The sequence below is a fragment of the Theobroma umbraticum genome, unplaced genomic scaffold (assembly GCF_002168275.2).
Source record: "Theobroma umbraticum cultivar Fairchild unplaced genomic scaffold, ASM216827v3 scaffold_44.0, whole genome shotgun sequence".
Classification (NCBI taxonomy): domain Eukaryota; kingdom Viridiplantae; phylum Streptophyta; class Magnoliopsida; order Malvales; family Malvaceae; genus Theobroma; species Theobroma umbraticum.
Genome location: NW_018397255.1, coordinates 2,258,187 through 2,281,132, shown reverse-complemented (window position 1 = coordinate 2,281,132; position 22,946 = coordinate 2,258,187). Strand labels below are relative to the sequence as shown.

The 22,946-nt window shown below is 35.4% G+C and overlaps 5 protein-coding genes and 1 non-coding gene across 6 annotated transcripts; all 6 read left to right on the top strand.

The window, feature by feature from the left end:
- The first annotated feature begins 52 nt into the window (after window positions 1-52).
- LOC110409990 (uncharacterized) lies at window positions 53-1,179 on the top strand. The gene is made up of 2 exons (XM_021419546.2): window positions 53-627; window positions 727-1,179. Exons 1-2 carry the CDS (start codon window positions 177-179, stop codon window positions 804-806), a joined length of 531 nt encoding a protein of 176 aa, XP_021275221.1. The 5' UTR covers window positions 53-176; the 3' UTR covers window positions 807-1,179.
- An 8,105-nt stretch (window positions 1,180-9,284) lies between these two features.
- HSF4 (heat shock factor 4) lies at window positions 9,285-11,484 on the top strand. Its single transcript, XM_021419199.2, has 2 exons — window positions 9,285-10,141; window positions 10,461-11,484. The coding sequence occupies exons 1-2, from the start codon at window positions 9,938-9,940 to the stop codon at window positions 11,145-11,147; spliced, it is 891 nt and encodes a 296-aa protein (XP_021274874.1). The 5' UTR covers window positions 9,285-9,937; the 3' UTR covers window positions 11,148-11,484.
- Window positions 11,485-12,878: 1,394 nt separating this feature from the next.
- On the top strand, window positions 12,879-12,951 carry TRNAE-CUC (transfer RNA glutamic acid (anticodon CUC)). Its single transcript has one exon. It is a non-coding gene; the product is annotated as a tRNA-Glu (tRNA).
- Window positions 12,952-12,990: 39 nt separating this feature from the next.
- ACD2 (accelerated cell death 2 (ACD2)) lies at window positions 12,991-15,999 on the top strand. The gene is made up of 2 exons (XM_089782455.1): window positions 12,991-13,376; window positions 15,228-15,999. Exons 1-2 carry the CDS (start codon window positions 13,017-13,019, stop codon window positions 15,837-15,839), a joined length of 972 nt encoding a protein of 323 aa, XP_089638581.1. The 5' UTR covers window positions 12,991-13,016; the 3' UTR covers window positions 15,840-15,999.
- A 597-nt stretch (window positions 16,000-16,596) lies between these two features.
- On the top strand, window positions 16,597-18,652 carry LOC110409852 (caltractin). Its single transcript, XM_021419342.2, has 7 exons — window positions 16,597-16,753; window positions 17,243-17,363; window positions 17,456-17,492; window positions 17,584-17,611; window positions 17,735-17,887; window positions 17,972-18,074; window positions 18,378-18,652. The coding sequence occupies exons 1-7, from the start codon at window positions 16,751-16,753 to the stop codon at window positions 18,440-18,442; spliced, it is 510 nt and encodes a 169-aa protein (XP_021275017.1). The 5' UTR covers window positions 16,597-16,750; the 3' UTR covers window positions 18,443-18,652.
- Window positions 18,653-18,894: 242 nt separating this feature from the next.
- Window positions 18,895-22,742, top strand: LOC110409289 (pentatricopeptide repeat-containing protein At5g39350-like). The gene has a single exon (XM_021418586.2). The coding sequence runs from the start codon at window positions 18,937-18,939 to the stop codon at window positions 21,787-21,789; it is 2,853 nt and encodes a 950-aa protein (XP_021274261.1). The 5' UTR covers window positions 18,895-18,936; the 3' UTR covers window positions 21,790-22,742.
- The last annotated feature ends 204 nt before the right edge of the window (window positions 22,743-22,946 follow it).

Genomic DNA, 22,946 nt, shown 5'->3' with positions numbered 1-22,946 from the left:
GCCTGTCCCACGCCCACCACCACTTCACCACCATATAACCCTTTCTCCCATTAACCTCCCCTCTTCACTTCTGAAAAAATATCCCAAAGAAAAACACGTCAGCCATAGAGCTCCCCACCCGCGAGGGCGAGGTCTCCCGACCTCTGCACACCCTGGACCTCCTTGGGGCTGTGTCCATGTCCCATCTTGACGCGCCTACACCCCTACCTCATCCCATGCCGCCACCGCGTGAGAAACCGCAAGCAGTGCTTGAATCACCACAGCCGCCGGCGCCGCTGATGATGTCGCCTCTGCTTCCGCTTTACAAGCAGCGATCGTGGTCGCCAGACATTTTCCGTGACGAGGCATGGCTTAGGAGGAAGGGAAACAGCAAGAACAAGAGAAGCAAGAGCGTGACGGACGAAGACCTTGATGAACTCAAGGCTTGTATTGAGTTGGGGTTCGGGTTTGACTCCCCCGAGGTGGATCAACGTTTGTCTGATACTTTGCCTGCTCTTGGTCTTTATTATGCTGTTAACAAGAACTACATCGACACCGTATCAAAGTCGACGTCGTCTCCTTCGGCTGCATCGGATTGTGATAGTATTCCTTCCCCTATAGGCAGCCCCCACACCATCTTTGGCCCTGGTAAGTAATGAATCCAGATGGTATTAATTTTGTTGGAATTTCTCCTTGTTTTTTCCGATTCAATTGATTTTGATTTTATTCTTTTGTGATTTGGTGAAGGTGACAATCCACAGACTATGAAGACAAGGCTGAGGCAATGGGCGCAGGTGGTTGCTTGTTCCGTGAGGCAAAGCTCATGATGAGGATGATGGATGCGTCGCATAGCTCGATATGATGATATTCAGGGTTGCAGGGTTAACAACAGAGATATCAAAACAAAAACCAGAGTTGTTATCAGAGTAACCAAACATCAACAACAAAAACATCAACTTGTTTGATATGATTCCCCATACCCACCGACTTTTGTTTGATTAGAAATTAAAGAAAAGCAATGTGAAAAACGCCCACATTAAATGGAAAAAGAAAAAAAAAACAAACCAGCCGCTATTAGATTGACTTTTCTTACTTAATCAGGCAATTTGATATTACTGTTTTATTTTATTACTTTACCTAGCTTCTGTCTGAACTATGATGTGAAAGGGTCAAAAGATGTTTGCAGCTGGTTTTTTAACATATTTCTTCTACTTTAAATGGCTCTCTCTCTCTTAATAATGTATTTTTTCCCTTGAAAGGAGAATCCTTCTTCTTGACGGAGTACAGCTTACTTTCTTTCATGGGCAGACAAATTAACCATTTTCTTTCGTGAAAAGAAAGGCATTTTGGATTAAAAAAAGTTCTATGCTTATTCCTTAATGCCAGACGGAATAAGACTTTTTTGACAGCTTCCACCTTTGCATGTTCCCATCACCAGCATGACTGTTGCCTATTCAGGCTGGAGATAGTGATTCCCACCCTAAATTCTGATTCGAGAAATTTTACAAAATTTATGTGAAAAATTTCATTGCCAGTTCAAAAATTGCTCTGCAGCCTCTCTCTGGATAAACTTCCATATCCAAAGTTCTTGATATGGACCCTCTGATATGAACTGAGAAATGGGCTTATTTCAAACTCCCTTCAATACTTATTGAACTTGGTGGATGGTTGACATAGGAGAAGGCAGGGTAGATAGTGGGCAACAAAAGTAGCAAAACTGAGATTTGCCCTTTGCCAAAAGAGGAAAAAGAGTGGAAAGGGGACCTGGGAATAATTAAGAAACATTGTTACAATAACATATAGTTATTCAACTACATACCCTTTTTACCTGTATGAGCAGATCAAAACATTAATAGGGAAACGATTTCAGACCCGAAAGAGTGAGTACCTCAATTAGCACATTGGTGTCATGTCATGTCATGTCTACTCATAGCAAAAGGAAGTTTAGTCTGTCTTTAATTTGGTAAGGGGATGAATTAAAAACTTTAGTTTGGAAAAACTACACCCATTTTGACTTTGAAAATCCTGATATTGTTTTAGTACCATACAAACAGTTTTTGGAGATTTAAACTTAGTGCCAAATGAGGTCTTGGTACTATATATATGTACGTAACATAGGATTTTTCTAACAATCACTAATAACTAAGCCACTTTGCGTGGATGATCCATTTTGACCCTAGCTTTTGATAGTATGCCTTATTAGTAGTACTGTGCTCATGGATGAGCTGGGTTGCATTGCTCCCTTCTTGTGCCCCACGGCCGAAATGACTAATCCCCAAAAGTGCGATTTAGCTGGAAAAGGGAGCAATATTGGCAGCAAAGAGACACCACTAATAAAGACAGATCTACATCCAAGTTCAGCATCGATGTGAGAAAAAGGGTGCTTCAGACAAAACATGATACTGCTAGTGCTCATTGCTAGATCCAACTAAACAGCAATTACTCTAGTGCCTCGCACTATTAACTAAGCTATTGCCTGGCCATGGTTCTCATGGATGAAGAAAGGTTCAGACATATTGGTCCTTGGGGGAACAGGATGGCTCCTGTCCTGATTGCAGGGCTTTCTCTACTTAATTCTGTCCACAATATCACGAGACCAATCACAAAAGCCCGCTATGGGAACTCGTGGATTTCAGTTAGCAAACCCCAATGAATTAGTGGGTTCAAAAGTAGTGTCTTTGGTAACATTCATGTATATACATATCACACATGGGTATGCATGTCTTTGGTTCATGGACCGTTCCAATCCAATTCGCCAATTTGGAGTTGCTATGCTTTATGGAGTACTGCAACATCTTGATCATCATTTGCCACTTTTCTTGTTGATCTTAATAAGCATGTTAAAAGAAGAAAGGGTTAAATTTTTGGTGAGCTTTCAATGAATACACTTTGTAACTTCATAACATCGTTGGAATAGAATGAGTTTTATATTGTTCTAAAAACACAGAAGCGGAACAAAACTTCATATACATTACACCAATCAGAGTTTTTTGATTCAAAATACCAGGAAATATGAGATTTTTGTATATGAATGAAAAGATCATTCATACTCAGTTTATCATTCAGTTGTTAGAATCTTAATGGGTACAAGAAGTTTCAAATCAGCCGAATTGTAAGTTGTGTACAAGAAGAAAAGAATAGTCACGTTTAAATGAAGATGATATTGCTAAGTAACTGAAAATTAATGTTTGACCAGAGAACAGTTTATTGCTGATATATATCTGTCTGCCTCTAGAAAAAAGACAGTTGTTTTTAATTGAATGCTAAGACTGACCAGTTCATCACTTCGCAGACATAGTTCGATTCTTCCTCAATGTTGCTTATTAAACGGAAAGACCAATTTCAAAGGATAAGAGCAGGGGGCCATGCATGTGGGGATCAATCTCTATCCTGCCTGTGAATGCTTTTGGAAAATTTCTACAGATTTATCCTTGAAAATGTCTTAGATTTACCAAATTATTGGTATCCCTGTACTTGCTTTTTACCTTTTAGTGAGAAATCAATTTACCCAACATTGTCAAGCAAGGACGCATTAAGGGCCCCCATTGATATTCTAATTCTAATGTTCTTTTGACTATATTATAAAAATAGCTAGAAATTTTAGCTTTTTTATTTTTTGCCTTCACTCGATTTCACAAAAACATAAATATATCATGTCATTATAAATTTTTAAAAAATAAAAGTATAATTATAATTAAAATTAAGATTTTATAATTAAAAAAATAAAAGATATTTATAGTTTCGTAAGTTATTTTCTATCTTGTATGCTCATAACAAAAGTGAAGAAAGAACTACTAGAGAGAAAAGAACAGAAACAAGTTATAACATTTTATGAAAGAAACATTAAGGAAACAACAGAACGGGACCACTTTCCTCTTTCCAGATGAGTTTTTTTTTTTTTGTATTTTGATCATTTAGCATTACGATAGAATATTTATTTACTATTTAATTTTTTTTATGTGTGATAAAACATTTAGTATATATATACAAAGAAATAATCGAAGAATTTTTGTTTAAAAAAAAACATTATTAGTTTTGAAGGGAGATTCTTAAAATGATTGTTGAATTATGCATACACAAAGAAAAATATATTTTGTAGCATTGATAATTAGAAAAAATTATAACACCTCCCAAATGTAATATATATAGATAAATTACAACACCTATCAAAAAAGAGATTTAAAATGACGGTTGTGAGATTAATAAATTCGTTTTTTAAAGGGAAAAATTGTCCCCATCGAACATAAATCTTGGATATTCCATCCAAGTCACCAGGTGCCAACACTCTCCAAAAGGTGTGTCGATGTGTATTGTTCAAAGACGTGTCTATGGCTAAGCATGGCTCTTACTTCGGCAGAAAACTCTTACAAAGATGGCTGGCTCCAACTTGCAATTGGTGAGGAAGAAGACAAAGGAAAAGAATGGTAGAGGAGAAACAAAATCAAAAGAGGAATTCTACAATCTTTTGCAGTCACCTTGGTCCACATGCAGACTTCATAAGCAAACGGCTTTGCTTTATTTTGGTGGAATATATAAGCCGGAAAACAGCCTTTCTAAGCGTCAAAAATGCTTAAAGTCAAGCCCCTTGTTTTTCCTAACGAAATCCTTCGTAACTATTCATAAAATCTATTCTTGCCCCCCTCCCCTTTCACCACCAAAAATCAAATTCTTATTTATGTTATATTAACTTGTATTTAATATTATTCCGTGTGTGAATAGGTTGAACCTTATCAACCGGGTCTATTGAAAGTTTGGACTTTAGAAAATTGCATGCCCTTGATTTATATATTTTATATGCTTTCGTATTTCACACAATTGTCGTTTTATGGGGAAAAAAACAGACAAAAAATAAAGGTTGCTTTTGATGCTTAGATCAGAGTGATGGATGCTTGAGTAAGGGGTTGTTAATGGCTAAAACTGAAAATGACTGCCATCTAACTTTATAATTCTCCAATGGAAGATTTAATGGCACTGAGAAGACTAAAAATACATGCAATATATATGTATATGTCAAAAATTTTCCAAATTCGGGTGCTGATGTTTGTCCACGTCTAAAAGTGATCATTGCGGAACATGTCACTCCAGTTTGGAAACTTTTAATTATTTTTTGAATTAAGAAAAGGTAAAAATTGTACTAACAAGTTAACGTTTTTCACGAGCATGTCCCATGTGATTCATGGTTTTTTTAATGATTGTATACATCAAAATCGTATCTACGGAAATTCTTTCTTTATTATATAGTTGGTATTAGAACAAGTTGAAGTTTGAACTGATCAGAAACAGCAGCTTATGATCAAAACGATTGCTTAGGGCTTCTTGGTGACGTAATTTCTTCCTTTTTCATTAAGTATTTGATCTCAAATTCCACATATATATATATATATCTCTCGTAGTTCTTACAAAACGTTTCCACCATGCTAGTCGAAGTTTGACAAAAGAGAAAAAGAAGGAAAAACAGTGGGCAGAAAGACAACCAGAAGTGGATGAGAAAGTCAAAATGATCGGTGATTAATTTCCAACATTTGTGCTATCACGTTATTATTATTATTATTATTATTATTATTATTATTATTATTTTGTGAGAGAGACTTGATCATCTGCTTTACGCAATCCAACAGAATATGTTGGCTCTGAAAACGAAAGCCACTATTCATTGTTGTGTTTTTGGCCTGTGAGGAACTCATCGTACGGTTCGGTTCGTGCCATGATGTTTTCGGTAAACCGACTCGAAGTACACTGGCCAATGAACAAGCCTCGAGCTGCCCTCCCCAACCAAACCAATTTTACGTCTGCCAAAAGGGTAGTTGCTTTGCTCTCTGCATCGTTTACTTGTGTTTATAGGAGAATACCAAGATCAAGAAATTGGGATATATCAAACTAGCCACTTTAGTTTGGGGAAAAGAGAGGTTATATAATTATGGGCTTTCTGGCTTAGGCTTGTCGATAAAGAAAGCCAACAAGAATCAATATCCTTCGGTAAAACTTATGGGCGACGTAAATTATCAGGGAAGGAGACATGATTTCAAGAGCTGGTTAAGTACTACGAGGGTTGGTGATCATTTTTACTAGAGGAGGCATTATTAGTTTATGATCAATTTTAGTGTTTTATCTGAAATCCAAATAATTGCTGGCTTAAACGCAAGCCATTGGAAAACGACAAATAGTAAAAAGAAATGTGGTAAAACTGTTTGTCTCTGAATTACCTATGTAACCTAACCGTGGACAGTTAATCAATGCCAGCATGATAAAATATTATGTCAGCATAAATCAATGTTACATTAATAAAAAAACATCACATCATCTCAATCAATATCATACTAACTTGATTAAAACTTTCATTTTAACATATTTAATGATACAAATTTAATAGTTTTTAAATTTGAATTGTATTTAATAAATTAAAAAATATAAAGATTCAATTTATATAAATTATTATATCGATAGTAAATTTATATTTTTTATAAAATATAAGTATTGATTGCTTAATTTAATCTAAAATATTTTTATCTCTAAATTACCTCACTAACCTAACTCAAGTAGTCATTAGATTCATTAATTAGTACATCATATCCTATTTAAAAAATAAAATTTGAATCTTTCTTTCTTAATTAATTAAAAATAAATAAAAAACCTAACCCAAATGGTCTGCCGCCTAGACTACGAAGGCAGTTTGGTGGAAAAACTAGACCAAGGATATCCTCAGAATTCGGTAAAACAGCATTTATGTTTTTCTTGTTATACCTTCTATTATAAAAGAGGTACGTTTTTCTTCATATAATTCCATATTTATGCAAATATTAATTAGTATATACAAATTAATTTAAAATTATTTCAACCTATTTAAATTATACTTATCATGGAATCTACTTAATCAAACAAGATTAGCAAATATGAGCTGAAGAAAACGGGGACCTAGTTACATGGTTGGGGCTAAGGGCTTTGATTAGAAAGAGGACCTACCTTGGAATGTGATAGAGGCAGAAGGATGAACCCGACCTTCTGATTGTGACTCTTGTTTATCATTTAATACTGTATTTAATTTTTAAAAGTAAATTCTTTTGCCAATTTCATTCATGTTAAATCTCTATTATAGAACAAGAATACATGTAATCTTTTTTTCTTTTTCCTTTCTTGCTTTTTCTTTAAGAAAAGAAACAAAATAGCATCTCGTCATCATATTACGTGTAAATGCTTGTTGAAAATAAGTTTTTATTAATTATTAAAAAATAAATAACGAATGATTTTTCAATTAAATTTGAATGATACATTAATTCTAAATTGGAAGAAAAAAACCAATACAGAAAAGGTTTGATTTGAATTAAAAATTAATTACGTTGCCAAAAACTTGTGTTTAGAATTTATATGTAATTTTTTAAAGTAACCTCTTCCTGAAATTTGCAAGCAAAATTAGCTTTGAATCCAACACCTACTGCATTTCTAATATATATATGTGAGAAAAATGAAGTAAACAAACTCACGCCACTTAGTCAAGATAACTGTTATAAGATTTCATCATACACTCTTTGTAAATTTGTCCCTATCATATTTGGTAACCCTTTGTCATTTTTTTCCTCCATGTTTTGTTTATATTTTCTCTTATTTTTCTATTCACGTTCAAATATTACATATATACAGTGGCTGATCTAATATTTTATATGAGAGATAACTAAACAGCAATCATACAAAATTATGGATCGAATTAATGATTTGATTTAAAGTAAAAAATTACTCATTTTTAAATAAAATTAAATTATAACTTAAAATTTTTTTAACAATTTGAATATAAATTTTCAGATTTATCAATATAAATAGACATAAAGCAGAAAGAACGATTAATATTAGATTTTCACATTGGATATTATAAACTATGCTCAACACGTTTTTATTATTTTAAATCATCGATAACTAAATCCATGTTAATGTTTCTAACAATCACTTTATACTTATTTAATTTGAAAAAGTAAAATAAGATTATTGAACTTTTTTAAATATTTTAATCACATTCTTGTTTAGCTTTTTATGTTAACATATGACATATTTACATAATTACTTAAATCGAATCAACAGATTGTAAGAAAAATCAAAGTAAAAAATTATGCTATTCAAGAAATTAAGCAATGCATCTTTTCTTTTATAGGACCATAACATATTTTATACAATAATACAAAATATTCTAGTAAAGTTACGTTAAAAAAATGAATGGTTTTTAAAAAAATACATATTGTATATGTATTTAAATTAAATCAACATATTGTAAGAAAAATCAAAGTAAAAAATTATATTTTTTAGGTAATTATATTCTTTAAACATGGTTAAGCAATGCATCTTTTATTCTATAAGAAATAAAAAAATATGAAAATAATTACAAAATTTGGGCTTACTCTTATAGTTAAGCAATGCATCTTTTACTTTATAAAGAAAAAAAATAAGAAAAATAATTGTAAAATTTGAGTTTACTCTATAAGAAAAAATAATAATTTCAACTTTTGGACCTCAAATTAAGGGATTGAACCCAAACCTCTAAAATTTAAGATAAATGACTTGCCACTATGCTAAACAAATTTATTTAAATTAGATAAGGGTGGTAAACTTATATATTTGTAATTGTATACTCATAAAAATAAAAAAAAATTAAAGCGACCGCCACCACTCTACCTCCTACATTGCGTATATAATTCTTTCATTTGTGAAATTAATGAAAATGAACCCTCACGTACTATAATCAATAGGTTCTTTTTCTTTTGTTTTTTTTTTGAGGGGTTTGCAATTATTTTTGAAAATTATGAGAGATTTAATTCTAAAATGTCATAATAAAAAGTTGGAAAACGTTTAAACATCAAACAAATTGAAATTCCAATGGCAAGTTTCTGGCCAAAAAAAACCCATTGAAATATACATTAGTCAAGTTCATAAGATTATAAGTGTCTCAAAATCTTAATTAGAATATACTAGTATATGCAAAATAAAGAGCAGAGTGTCAAAAGGTTAATTAATATTGATAAATTTCTGGCCAAAAAAAAGAACAGAAAAGACAAATATTGCTAATAAGAGGAATGGCGATGAAAGGAAGCAATCGAAGGCAGGGCAGAGTCCAGAGGGTTAGGTGGGGGCCCGAGGAGAAAAAATTATATATACTTTAATAAAGCTTCGCCAAGCTTCCTCCTTGGAAAAAGCAAAAAATGTGCAAGCCACGCGTTCATGTAAAATCCCCTTTTCCCCTTACTCAAATCAACGCTTTAGAAATGTAATAGAAGCTTCCTTTTCCTTCCAAGAAACGACTAAGAAAAACTCCACCAGTCCACCACCATTTTTCTCTTTGGAAAACCCTCTCTCTCTCCTCGATGTCATCATTTTCCTCGAGAAAGAAAAAAAGCATGTTGTTTTCTTCTAATTCTTAGTTGTCCCTTTTTATTTCTTACCTCTCTCTCTTATCTCTTTTTGCCCTTTGAATGACTGACTCAAGCGTCGAGCTTTGAAGGGCTTATATTTTTTCCCTGTTTCTGAAAATTTCTAGAACCCAACATCTCTTTCTTTTTGCCTCATCTTGGTCGCCCTTCCCTCCTTTATAAGAAGTCAGATACAAGAGTTCACAAAAAAAAAAAAAAAACTCTTTCTCTTTTCTCAGTCAGGAGCTTTGGTAAAAAAGTTATGGTCTTTTTTAGATTCAAAAAACCTGAGAGTTCGTTTTGTTAACTCATGGAAACTGATACAAGCAAACGCTGTGACAACCTCGTGCACTCTCGCTTCTTCCTCTCTGGGTTCTATTGCTGGGGTTGGGAATTCTTGACCGCTCTTCTGCTCTTTAGTTGTTCTGTCTAAAGAAACGAAACATCTCAATTAACGAGGTTCGTTCTTCTTTTGCTTCTCGTGTAACAATAATTCTTTGTTAGATTTTCTTTCTTTTTTTTTCTATTACGTATTCTGGGAGGGGTTGGTGAATCGGACAACAAAAAACGAAATGGCGCAAAGGTCTGTTCCGGCGCCGTTTTTGACCAAAACGTACCAGCTGGTTGATGACCCGATCACCGACGACGTGATTTCATGGAATGAAAACGGCACCACCTTTGTCGTTTGGAAAACTGCTGATTTTGCAAAGGATTTGCTTCCCAATTATTTCAAGCACAACAACTTCTCTAGCTTCGTCCGTCAGCTCAACACCTACGTAAGTTTATCAAATTTTGAATTATTCTAAATACAGAGTAATTGTATTACTACTGTTTTTTTCCTACTCCTTTGGTGAGGGAAAATGATGGGCCATTAATTATATCTTCAAGCAAATTTCATTGGATAGTTGTAAGTTGAATAATTAGCCTGGGATTATGATGGGGATTGGTGAGCTAATTAAAGAGATTAATCCTTCAACTACTCAAATTAAAAAAAAATTACCAATTGTTTTCTGATTTTAGGTGAGGGCTATTACTGTCTTTTTACTTTTCAGTAACAGTTCAGTAAATTCTCTTGTATTTACCGTTGTCTTATAGGGATTTCGAAAGGTTGTTCCCGACAAATGGGAATTCGCGAACGAGAACTTCAAGCGAGGGCAAAAAGAGCTCTTGTCCGAAATCCGTCGTCGTAAAACGGTGACATCGTCGCCTGCGAACGGCAAAACAGCTGGTGCTGGACCTTCCTCTCCGACTAACTCTGGAGAAGACCTTGGGTCTACTTCCACGTCATCCCCGGACTCGAAGAATCCGGGATCGGTGGAAACGACGCCGGCGGCTGTGACCCAATTCGCCGATTTATCAGACGAGAACGAGAAACTGAAAAAGGATAACGAGATGTTGAGCTCGGAGCTGGCGCAGGCCAAGAAGCAATGCGACGAGCTGGTCGCCTTTTTAACTGAATGCGTGAAGGTGGGGCCCGATCAGATCAATCGCATCATGCGGCAAGGAAGCTTTGGATCCACCCGTGATGGCGATGATCGTGGTCGTAGCCACGATGTTGACGACCTCCATGATCATGACCAAGTTGTTGATGATGATGATGAAAAAGGCCGCAAAGAAGGTAATGGAAGTTTGAAACTGTTCGGGGTTTGGTTGAAAGGCGCGGAAAGAAAGAGGGCCCGCGAGGAGAAAATCGTGTACGGTGGGCCACACGCTAAGGAGATGAAGACTGTAGATTTTCGCCACGTGCCTTTGGTGATGAAGAGCGGCAAGGTTTGCAACTGACCATATCAACGGTCGACACGACAGCGAAGAAACGTTCATGCCGGTTTGATATACCTATAAAATTAGGGACAAGTAAGGTTTATTTTGTAATTTTCAGTAAGAATATATACTAATTTGTAATTTCGAAATAAATAAGGATGGGTTGTAATTTTTATGACTTCTTTTCGCATTGTGTAGTGTAGGTGGGTCAGTTAGTCAGCAATTGTGGGAGGCAGACATCAAAGGCAAATGGGTCTCTGTCTTCCTCCCACCTAGAATGTTATACCAATTACACATTTGTAAAATGTGGCCTCTGAAGATTAGCTTATTGTGTTTATATTATTATTTTGGGCTTTAATTTCTTTGCTCACATATTATTATTGTGATTATTATATTGCATGAGAAAACAGCAAAAGCAAAATGTTTGGTGTAGTTTGCACATAATCCATTATTTATACAAATCTTTTTGTTAAAAACAAACAAATGTTTGCTTTATTTTGCCAATTAATAATTCGATTGGCATATCAAATTATAAATACAATAAAATAACAAACATATTATGAATAAATAGTTTTTGATCTTGAGAATATGGAATATGTACTTCATTTTAATTAGTTTATATATTTCTTTATCACTTTATTGAAAAGCTTCGTTATAGTACTTAAGCACCTACCTAATTCTGTCCCATGCAATAATTAATAACTCTTGTTATTAAAATAATTATACAAATTATTCAATTAAAATTATAATATAACACTGACACAAAAATCTGAAATTTAGAAAGGGTACATGGAAGCTTCTGCTACAAAAAATGTGAAGCAAAGCTCAAAAAAGCAGCTTATATTTTCATCATTAGCTCTTAATCTTTGACATTCTATTAACTAGGAAACAGAAAAAGAAAAGAAAATTGGAGTTGGTCCCAATCCAAAGGCGTCCAAAAGGTCAAATTTTATTTGCTTACTAGTAGTTATTGATAAATTTGATATTTTTGGTTGCATAAATTTCAAAGTTAGGTATAATACTTTTGACTGAAGTGATTAAATAAACTAGTGAGATCAAATCATTTTTACACGTTCACATTTTTATGTCAAATGCAAATTTTGGTTGCTTGTGGATTTCAAATGCCAACCCATGATGTTGATGATCTGGTCAAGAACGAGACTTAATCAATTGGACTTTCTTGTAGAACTCATCTTTGCCATTGGAATCTCTTTCATTTCTCTCTCTCTTTAAAATTAGAATTTCTTTTTTTATTTTTATTTTTTACTTTTTTTTTTTAGGTTTGATCAGTATATAACTTAAACAAATTGAGCCTAGCAATGCGCCCCTCCCCCCACATATGGGTTTATAGCAAAAAAGATAGGAGTCCTCTATTGAGAATTATCAACTGCTTTGCTTGATGAGGGTTTTAAAGACTATATTTACTGAAGTGATCAAATGCTTTAATTTAAGACATTTAAAACTCCCATGACATAAGGAGAAGAAATGTGCATGAGGTCCATTGATGTAAAGGGTACTTACTATTATCAACTACTTGCTTCAAAGGGTTTATTAAAGACCATTAATACTTAAGTGACCCATGCATTAACAATGAATAAAGAAAATTTAATCTAAGAGTCTCTGCACTTAATAATAATTTAAAAATATTTGTTAAAGTTATCTGAAGAATTTAATTTAGAAGCCATTAATGCATAATTAAAATTTAAACAAATATAAAAAGAAAAATAATTTAAACATGCAGTTTGACAACAATCCGTTGTAGTCTAGTTGGTTAGGATACTCGGCTCTCACCCGAGAGACCCGGGTTCAAGTCCCGGCAACGGAATATTCTTTTTTACAAGGTCCATAACCATAAAAAGATGTACTGCCAGCGAATTTTACTTTGAACTAATGGCTGTCGTCTTCCGAAATTTTCTAAACTCCCCACTTCCTTTACTTTCATCGCCATCTTCTTCTTCTTCTCTTTGTCTTCTCTCTTCTTTCAGTCCACCTTCACCCAGACCTCAAATTTTTGCATCAGCTTCGCCAGCATCATCTTCCATGGACACCAACCCCAGAAAGTTCATGGACTTCCCATTTGTCACTACCCCACATAGGAACTTGATGATTGATCTCGTATCAACGGTGGAGAATCGACTCGAGTCTCAGCTCAAACCCTGCACTCTTCCTCCTGATGTACAATATTACTGCAATCAAAGTGGGACCTCCCAGGGCTCACTTCATATCAGATCAAGCCATAGCTCTTCCCAGGTATAGCTCCCTTTCCAAACTTTTTTATTTCACTTTTTAAATTGGTTGTTTAATTTATTGTTAGTCTCTTAAACTAGTAGTGCATGTAACTTCCCTAGTGTAAAAGCGAGGAAGTTTGACAATTAAGTTACCATTAGAATTGCTAATAAAGAAAGAAAGATAATTAAGACTTAGTGTCCGGGGTTGTCTTGAAATCTTTGAACTTGACCATTCCCACCCTTGACTTGATCAATTTATTGCTTATTTAACTAAATTAAGCTCACCTGAGTTGTCAACTTCTAAAGTAAACTCTGTTATAGAAGAAAAAAATGACTCTGTAGAGTGAGCTCAAACTGAAATGCAGTTGAAATGGAAGATGTCTCTTTAATGATTAATTACTTCACGGTCCGAAACAAATTGATTAACGACTGAACAAGTTGTTATTCCAAGGGTAGCATCTTGATTAATGAAACTTTTGGTATAGAATGTTTTGCCGTTGGGATATTCCAATTCTTAAATGATTTTATGCCAAAATTTTCAACCCCTGAAACCGTATGTGAAATGGTTTATCGGTCGTGAGGCGTGTTCGAAAGCTTCCCACAATTGCCGTAAGTCAAGTCAGGAGAATGATAAAGAAATGGTAAAATCGTTCATGATAATGTATTTATTAGACAATAATACAGTGGGGTTGAAGTGAAACGGTTTGGATGCATATGCTGCATGATTGCTTATGGATGTATTAGACTTTTATATTGTTCGTCCATTCAGACTAGACGTGTAGAGGTTTGAGGATTGGTGGCAGCTAAACAGCTAATCCTACGCTTGAGAAAATAAAATTTCAAAGGGTGCTAATTTTGAAATGGCAGATTCTAAGCCTGAGCTAACAGCTGTTTGATTCGACCTACCAATATTCCTCATATAATCCAAGGTTTAATCCAGCCTATCTTACCTTCTGAAGGCCCTATTCCCTGATTCACACGCACATACAAGCGTGCCTATGTTAATGTTGCACCCTTCTTCTGTTTTGGAAATTATTTGGTGTGTTTTTATGCTCATTGTACTTCCAGCCTGTGTGTGCTGCTCCTGTTCTTCTGTTCTGACTGAAATTTAAGATTGCTCTTTTCTATAAGAATGCTTCAACTAAAATCCTCAGGCCCCAAACACCAGTTTAGAGGCTTAAATTTCCCCAAGTTATTTGTTGACACGAAAGTGTAGAGGTGATGTGATCCAAGGATATTCTGTGTGGCTTATAAACTGAACAATGGAATCAAGACAGCAACCTCTGCTGTTTCATATTTGAATTGTTGGCCGTCTTGGCCAGGGCCTAAGAATCTCTTCTAAATGTGAGGCTATTAAAACATTCTCTTATTCAACAGTTATAATTTGGACAACTAATGTGTTTGAACTTTGAACTATTTCCTCTTAATATTGATCATCAATGGGAAGGTAATATTCAACTTAAATTGTGACGGTGCATAAGTTCTTCCTTAGTGGCATTGCAATGCCATTGCTACAATTCAGCACCAGGCACTGCTGTTTTCATTTTGTTTCCACTGTAGTGATTCACATATCATCTGAGATTGGCCAGCTGATATCTCTTTTGCTAACTTGCAAGACTACTATTGTGCTTCCAAACCTCTAGGTGCTGTCTCTTTGGAAGTTAATTTCATTTTGTTTTAGATAAATTAACTGTGCATAAAAGCTGCAAACAATAAACTGGGAATCTGGTAATGTCATGTTGTACAGGATGTTAATTGGGCACTTACAATTGTTTTTTCGTTTTTGGATTTCGACAATGAGCCTGATCTACAACTTATTGTTTAATGTTCCCTTTTTGGGATTTCTGAATATTTGAAATTTTGGATGTTTCAGGTTGATTTCATACTAGGAAGTTGGTTGCACTGTGAGCTGCCAACAGGTGGATCACTGAACATAACAAGCCTTTCCGCATACCTGAATGTTTCCACAGATGCACCAAATTTCCTTATTGAGCTCATACAGAGTAGCCCTACATCACTAGTTCTCATTCTGGATTTGCCTCCTCGGAAGGACCTAGTCCTATATCCAGAGTACCTTCAAACTTTCTACGAAAACACACGGTTGGACTCACTTAGACAAACGCTTGAGAAACTCCCAGAAGTTAAAACCTACTACTCCTCAGCGCTTTACATTCGATGTGTCACCTCTCCCACATCAATTATGATCCGTGTCGACACAGAGGGAGCTGGACCAGGACGCATGGAGGAGATTGTTAAGGATCATGTGGATCCGGTTGCAAAAGCAGCATTGGGAATATGGTTGGATCAATGTGCTTGTGGACAGAGAAATGTAGATGAGGCAGAAATGGCATATTTGGAAAAGAGGGATGGATTGATTAAGAACAAGACCATTGAGATTGATCTCGGCTCAAACTTTCCAAGGTTGTTTGGGCCCGATATAGCAAATCGTATACTAGGGGTGATAAGGGGAGTGTATAATGGGTGAGGGAGTGCTAAATTTATGCTCTAGCTGTACTTTAACTCAACTCTTTATTATTATTAGTATTATTCCTTTTTCCAAAATTACTCGAAGAGATTACTTGTACCATTTTGTAATTACATTTTTCTTATATTTTTAGCAAGAATAAATATATCTCTTATTATTATCATTTTTTGTAATTGTTTATTTGTTTGCAAAGAAATATGATTCTAGTTGTTTTTTTTTCAATGGGGAGAAGGGAGATTTAAATTTTACTTTTTGAGTAAGAAATCATATACCAATTAATGAATCAAATGCTCCAGTGTATAATTTTAGTTGTTTGCTTGCTTCATAATGATGAGCAATTATAAACAATGATTAGACAAAGTCTTCACTTACCCATATATATCCTCGTGCTTGAATTCATTCTATTTAAAGAGTTTGTTGTTCAAAGTTTTGGGAGTAAAAAACGATTAAAGGTATTAAAATAAATTCTTTTTTACGGTTTAAAAAAAAATTGACATAAACAATAAATTTTAAAATTCACATACAGGATTAAAAAATGAACACTGTATCTCATTAAATATATTTTAAATTAATTAATTATTAAATAAATATGTAATTTCTATCTAATTGCAAGAATAAAGTGTAAAGTTCAAAGTTTCCATTATCTGATAGCTTAACAAGCCCCATCAACAGTGTTGGGCTCAAGCTTTTACTTAGTTTTGAAGCAGGCCCTGGCCTTCCTTTGTGTCTGACTCTGAAGTTGTTTTATTAAAAAATAAAAATAAAAATCCGCTTATATCTCCCAAGCTAAGAAAATAAAGATCGCCTTTGTACACTACTTTTGATTTAGATTAGATCTTCAAATCGACTTTTTGAATTCCTTTCGTTGGGGGACTTTCCACGAACCCGTTGCGATCTCATCCAAATTAGCCATGGTATGTTCTTCCCTCTTAAACCCCAGATTCTCTTTTCCTTGTTTTAGTAATTATAATAATTTCTCCTTTTTCGTTTAATTTCTTGAAGATTATGTTTTTAGTATCGTTTGAATCTCCGTGGCCCTTATTGACTTGAAGAGAATTCGGGTTTAGTTTACTGCCTTGTAGCGTTGGATTTTATTTGGGATTACATATAAATTTTGGGGTTTTATAAATAAAAATGGATGAGTATGTCGTGAAATTAGCAGGAAATTAAAGTACAGAATATTGTCAATAATGCCTCAGGAAATTGAAGCAAATTATGAATTAAACCCAGATTTATAACATAGCTTGAGAGATTATGGTAAATAAAAGATCTTTTAACTTGAATTTTGGTTTGTTAATTTATGGTTTACTGTTATTAACATTGCAATACAAATGGGGTACTGTTTTAAAGCTTTGGTGGAAACAGATTACTGCATTTTAATGAACTTTTGATCACTCTGTTAGGCGAGTCATTATGGAGGAGTGTCGAGGAAAGACAAGCCTAGAGGGAGGCATCATGGGTTAAGCCAACAGAAGAGGCAAGAGATTAAGGAAGCATTTGAACTATTTGATACTGATGGCTCAGGTATGAAACGACTTGTTATTGCTAGGTTATCTATGATACATGTGCTTACAGTTTAGCATTTCATTAAATTATTGTTTGAATTTGATGGCCAGGTACCATTGATGCAAAAGAGCTGAATGTTGCCATGAGGTTTGAATATTTGTGTTTGATGTAATTAATATTTGTTAATACATTTTTGGTTGATATCAGAACATTGGGACTAAAAGTTATAGCATTACAGGGCTCTTGGTTTCGAAATGACAGAAGAGGTAATTTTTGTAACCAAGGATGCGTGTTGAAATGTTTACTATCATGTTTTTATCGTGTAACAGATAGCATGTTACTTTGATTTTCTTGCAAGCCTTAAGTTTTGATCTTCTGTGTCACAACAGCAAATCAATCAAATGATTGCAGATGTGGACAAGGATGGCAGTGGTGCCATTGATTTTGATGAATTTGTGCACATGATGACTGCCAAGATTGGCGAGAGGGACACTAAAGAAGAGCTTATGAAAGCATTCCAAATCATTGATCAAGATAACAATGTAAATATGTGCTTTTCTGTTTAGTAAGAACCTGATGTTTTTAGCTCTTTGTGGATGATTGATTCTTCCTTCATTTGAATTCAGGGAAAGATATCGCCGCAAGACATTCAACGCATTGCAAAGGAGCTTGGCGAACACTTCTCAGAAAAAGATATTCAAGACATGATTGAAGAAGCAGACCGTGATCGTAAGCTAACCTTTCTTCTTGAATCTTGATACAGTACTCTATGATGTTGTACTTGCAATTTGGTTCCTGGTGATTGTATATTTGGATGGCATTCACGTTTACTTTCTTGAACTGTATTTGGTTCTCTTGATAATCTTGAGCTTCAGCCAGGGTATTTTTGCTGCTACATGAAAAGAACATAAATTCAATGTGGCAATTTAACATAAATTAGTGCAAGCCTTCTTTTCTTTACTTAATTTGTTAAAAACTCTTTCTCATCTATGTTCAAGCAAGCATATTACTGACTTTCAATTCTGATTGCAGATGATGGTGAGGTGAGTATTGATGAGTTCATGAGGATGATGAAGAGAACTACTTACGGCTACTAGAAGTTTCACTTAATGCTGAAGGAAGGGTTGATTGCAGTCATGCTATAGCTGTAGAATAGTTGTACAAATAAACTAAAAAAAAAAAAATTATGGATGATCTATTGTATGTTTCATCATAAAGTTTAAACATGTAGCTGATCTCTATTATTTTGTGTTGGCTTTGTTTGGTCAGTGATGATGATGATGATATGATATTTTATCTCTGCCATATCTGATCTAATTGCACTGTCTATGCTGATTACTGCACTGGATCTGCCTTAATATGTCAGACTACCCTCTTTGTTTTTATAAAATTAATAATAATTATACTAAGATTATAAGTAACCTCTGCTCCTTTCAGATATATACTAACTGCCCCCATCCCCCCACCCAAAAAGAAGAAGAAGAAGAAGAAAGCCCTTACAAATCGTCAAGGCTTGTATGAAGTCGGGACTCCAAATGATGAACGATAACTAACTGCGGGAAACCCATAGCTCCAAACGTAAACGACGGCCATGGTTTTAAATCTTCCAAGGCGTTCCTTTCCAAGTTTCTCAGATCTTTTGAAACACTTTAAGCCTCTTAAATCCCTTCTCATCGTACACGGTTTCAGTAAAAACAACTTATTGCTAGGACAATTTCTCAAATCTTGCTTTAATCTGGGTGCTCCAAATTTAGCTCTCTCCGCATTTCACAAAATTCAAAACCCAAACTTATTATTCCAAAACTTAATGCTAAAGGGTCTTTGTAACCATGGTTTATATGAAGATCTTTTATCTGTCTATCTAAAATGTCGGGTCTTGAATTGCCCGTCTGATGATTTTACGTTTCCTTTGGTGATTAAGGCTTGTTCAGCTTTAGGTGCTTTTGGGATTGGAAAACAGATTCATTGCATTGTTTTGCGCAAAGGGTATGAAAGAAATGTTGTTATAATGACTTCTTTAATTGATTTTTATGCGAAAAATGCCGCTACAAGGATTGCTCGGAAACTGATTGATGGAATTTCTGAACCAGACCTGGTTGCGTGGAACGCTTTGCTTTCTGGTTATTGTTTTAACGGACTTGATAAAGAAGCACTGGGGGTTTTCATGGAAATTCAGGGAATGTACATAAAGCCTAATGTGAGTACTTTGGCAAGTATAATTCCGGTATGTACTCGGTTGGAGTATTCTGCTCTTGGTAGATCTCTTCATGGTTTTGCTGTTAAATGTGGATATTTCTTGGATGATTTTTTGTTGCCTGCTTTTATCTCGATGTATAAAAGTGAAGTGGATTTATCCAGTGCTAGGAAATTGTTTGACTTTGCTGTGGAAAGGGATGTTTCTGTTTGGAATGCTATGATCAATGGGTATATGCGGAACGAGAGGGTTTTTGAAGGTTTTGAGATGTTTCGGGAAATGCTTCGAGCTAATGTGCGGCCTAATTCAGTCACATTTGTGTGCACAATTCCTTCATTTGAGAACAATTTTAATATTTGGTACGGTGGATCTCTCCATGGTTGTGTTATTAAACATGGCTTAGGAAATCAGGTTTCTGTATTGACAGCTCTGGTATCTATGTATGCTAAGCTTGGGGAAATAAATTTAGCTGAATTTTTGTTTAATCAGATAACTAACAAAATGCTGCTGTCCTGGAATGCGATGATTTCTGGTTATGTAAATAATGGGCTATGGATTGAAAGTTTGGTCGCATTTCAGGAAATGCATTTGGAAGGATTCAGTCCTGATGCAGTCTCAATTGTTAGCATCCTTTCTGCCTGCTCCAACCTGGGTGGCATTTTACTTGGTAAATCGGCCCATGCATTTGTAGTTAGAAGAAGTTTTGAAACAAATATTAATGTTTCAAATGCACTACTGGGATTTTACTCTGATTGTTGTCTACACTCCACTAGTTTTAAGCTATTTCAAAGAATGGCCGATAAAAATACTGTATCATGGAATACTTTGATATCTGGGTATCTACACAGTGGACAAGAGGAGAAGGCAAACATGATTCTTCACCAGATGCAGAAAGAGGGAGAGAAGTTGGATTCTGTAAGTTTGCTAAGTATTCTTTCTTCTTACACTGAGAGCAAAAATTTCAGGCAAGGAACAATGCTTCATGGTTATGCCATCAAAACTGGGTGTGACTCTGATGTTTCTTTAACAAATGCACTAATTAGTATGTATTGTAACTGTGGAGAGATTGATGCTGGAACATCATTGTTTGATCTCATGCCTCAAAGAAGTGTGGTTTCTTGGAATTCATTAATGACTGCCTTCCGACATTACAACTTATCAAATAACGTTTTAAACTTGTTTGGTCAAATGATAAAGGAGGATCAGAGACCAAATCAAGTAAGTTTGCTAAACTTATGCCCTGTATGCCACACACTGTCACAGGGTAAGTCCATCCATGCCTTTGCTCTCAGAACAGGAATGATAGAAGAAACCACTGTTCTTACATCTCTTATCTTCATGTATGCTAGATTTGGAAAGATAGATTTGTGCCTTTCACTTTTTCAAAAGGGGAGAAGGGGGCATATTTCTTTGTGGAATGCTATAATGTCAGTGCATGTTGATACAAAAAATGCCCAAAGAGCAGTTGCGTTTTTTCGTGAATTGCTCCAGATATGTTTAGAACCTGACAAAATAACAATTTTAAGTTTAATCTCTGCATGTATTTTAGTAAATAGCCTACATCTAGCAGATTCTGTGATGGCCTATGTGATACACAAGGGCTTTGACAAAGTTGTGGTAGTTACTAATGCCCTCATAGATCTACATGCAAGATGTGGAAACATTGTGGATGCAAGATTGCTGTTTGACTGCTTGCTTGAAAAGGATGCTGTCTCTTGGAGTGTGATGATTAATGGATACAAATTGCATGGAGATGCTAGAGGTGCCATTGAAATTTTTTCAAGGATGCAACTTTCAGGGGTGAGCCCTGATGCCATTACTTATTTAAGTCTTTTATCAGCCTGTAGCCATGCTGGTTTCGTTGAGAAAGGCCAGAGGGTGTTCAACTATATGGTTGAAAATGGGGTATCTCCAAGAACAGAGCATTATGCTTGTATGGTTGACCTTCTTGGGCGAACCGGTCACTTGCATGAAGCCTATGATATAGTTAGTAGACTGCCATATAAACCTTCTGTAGGCATGCTTGAATCTTTGTTGGGTTCTTGTAAAATCTATGGGGACGTTGAACTTGGAGAGAGAATTTTTCAGATGCTCTCTGAAATGTATCCCCAAAATTCAAAATCCTATGTGATGCTTCACAACATTTATGCAGCAGCAGGAAAGTGGGCAGATGCTAATAGAGTTCGGTCTAACATAGAACGAAGACTACTAAGAAAACATCCTGGTTTTAGTCTTCTAGTTGGAGATTGACATCACAATTAGCAGTTCTCTGAGGTGTGCTAACAGTAAATGTATGTCGACATGAATGTTCAGCGAGTTGTCTGAAGCGTTTATGCTAACAGTAACTGAATGTCAATACCAGTAGACAAAGGCCTGTCGTAGGTGATCTGCTGAGCGCTATGTGAACAAATAACAGCCGAGAAAGCAGTTCTTTAACGTATGCTGGAAGTTAATGAAGTTCGATTCAGGTAGGCAAAGTCGTGATGGAGGCGATCCACAAGATCCACGTGAACCTAATGGTAGCGGAGAAACACCAGGATCAGCAGTTATCTGAAATATACCAACAGCAAATGAATGTCAATGCAAGCCGTGTCGGATGTGATCTCCACTAAGCGCCATGTGAACTAAGTGCTAGCCGAGGAACTGGTCCAAAGAACACTCCGTTCCTCCCCTGTTTGCAAGATTGAACTATGCAGAGTGGGGACTTGTTTAATGCAAATCCCCACATTTAGGGAGCTAAGAAATGTGTTAATCTGGAGCCTTAACCGCAATCCACTTTGACTAAGTCCAGAACAAATTTAGGTCAACCCATGATTCTCTGAAACTGAAACGTCAGAACCCCATAGTAAGAAATGACAGCTGAAGGGTGAACCGGCGACAGTAAATGCTGATGCAGTGAGCAGAAAAACAGCCTGGATCCAGAGACAGCAAATGGTTACTTACACACGCAACTGAGGCAAGGCGGACGAGAAGTGGCCGGTGAATAGGAAAAGATGGAAGAATCTTCGTTTCACACGGGATGGTTTCGGCAGGAGCAAACGATATTATTGGGCCCCCTCCCTCCACCTCTGGGTGTGGGCGGGAAACCTTTTATTTGTTTTTTTCTTCTGATTTGATAATGAATGGTCCACTTTTGTTCTTCGCTGTCAGTTTTGACAACAGGCACCGCCGCTATTTGACTTTAATATGGCGAAATAGTACAAAACCAAGGAAAGTTCCAACGTTGGTAATTTGGCTCCATCCTATGATGACAAGTCCATGCTCTCTCCATTTTGTTTGGAAAAGTTCCACAGACACACGTCCACAGTTAATAACCCCAAAATGGTACTTTTCAGTAGCTTTTAATTTCCTTTATTATTATTATTATTATATTAAAGTGACAAAGCACAATTATTTGTTTAATTCTT

Coding starts and splice junctions, on each gene's coding strand:
- LOC110409990 (XM_021419546.2), top strand. CDS start 177: ATGTCCCATCTTGACGCGCCTACACCCCTACCTCATCCCATGCCGCCA. Junction 628..726: donor CCACACCATCTTTGGCCCTG/GTAAGTAATGAA, acceptor GATTTGGTGAAG/GTGACAATCCACAGACTATG.
- HSF4 (XM_021419199.2), top strand. CDS start 9,938: ATGGCGCAAAGGTCTGTTCCGGCGCCGTTTTTGACCAAAACGTACCAG. Junction 10,142..10,460: donor TCCGTCAGCTCAACACCTAC/GTAAGTTTATCA, acceptor GTTGTCTTATAG/GGATTTCGAAAGGTTGTTCC.
- ACD2 (XM_089782455.1), top strand. CDS start 13,017: ATGGCTGTCGTCTTCCGAAATTTTCTAAACTCCCCACTTCCTTTACTT. Junction 13,377..15,227: donor CAAGCCATAGCTCTTCCCAG/GTATAGCTCCCT, acceptor TGGATGTTTCAG/GTTGATTTCATACTAGGAAG.
- LOC110409852 (XM_021419342.2), top strand. Junction 17,612..17,734: donor GTTTCGAAATGACAGAAGAG/GTAATTTTTGTA, acceptor GTGTCACAACAG/CAAATCAATCAAATGATTGC. Junction 18,075..18,377: donor TGAAGAAGCAGACCGTGATC/GTAAGCTAACCT, acceptor TTCTGATTGCAG/ATGATGGTGAGGTGAGTATT.
- LOC110409289 (XM_021418586.2), top strand. CDS start 18,937: ATGGTTTTAAATCTTCCAAGGCGTTCCTTTCCAAGTTTCTCAGATCTT.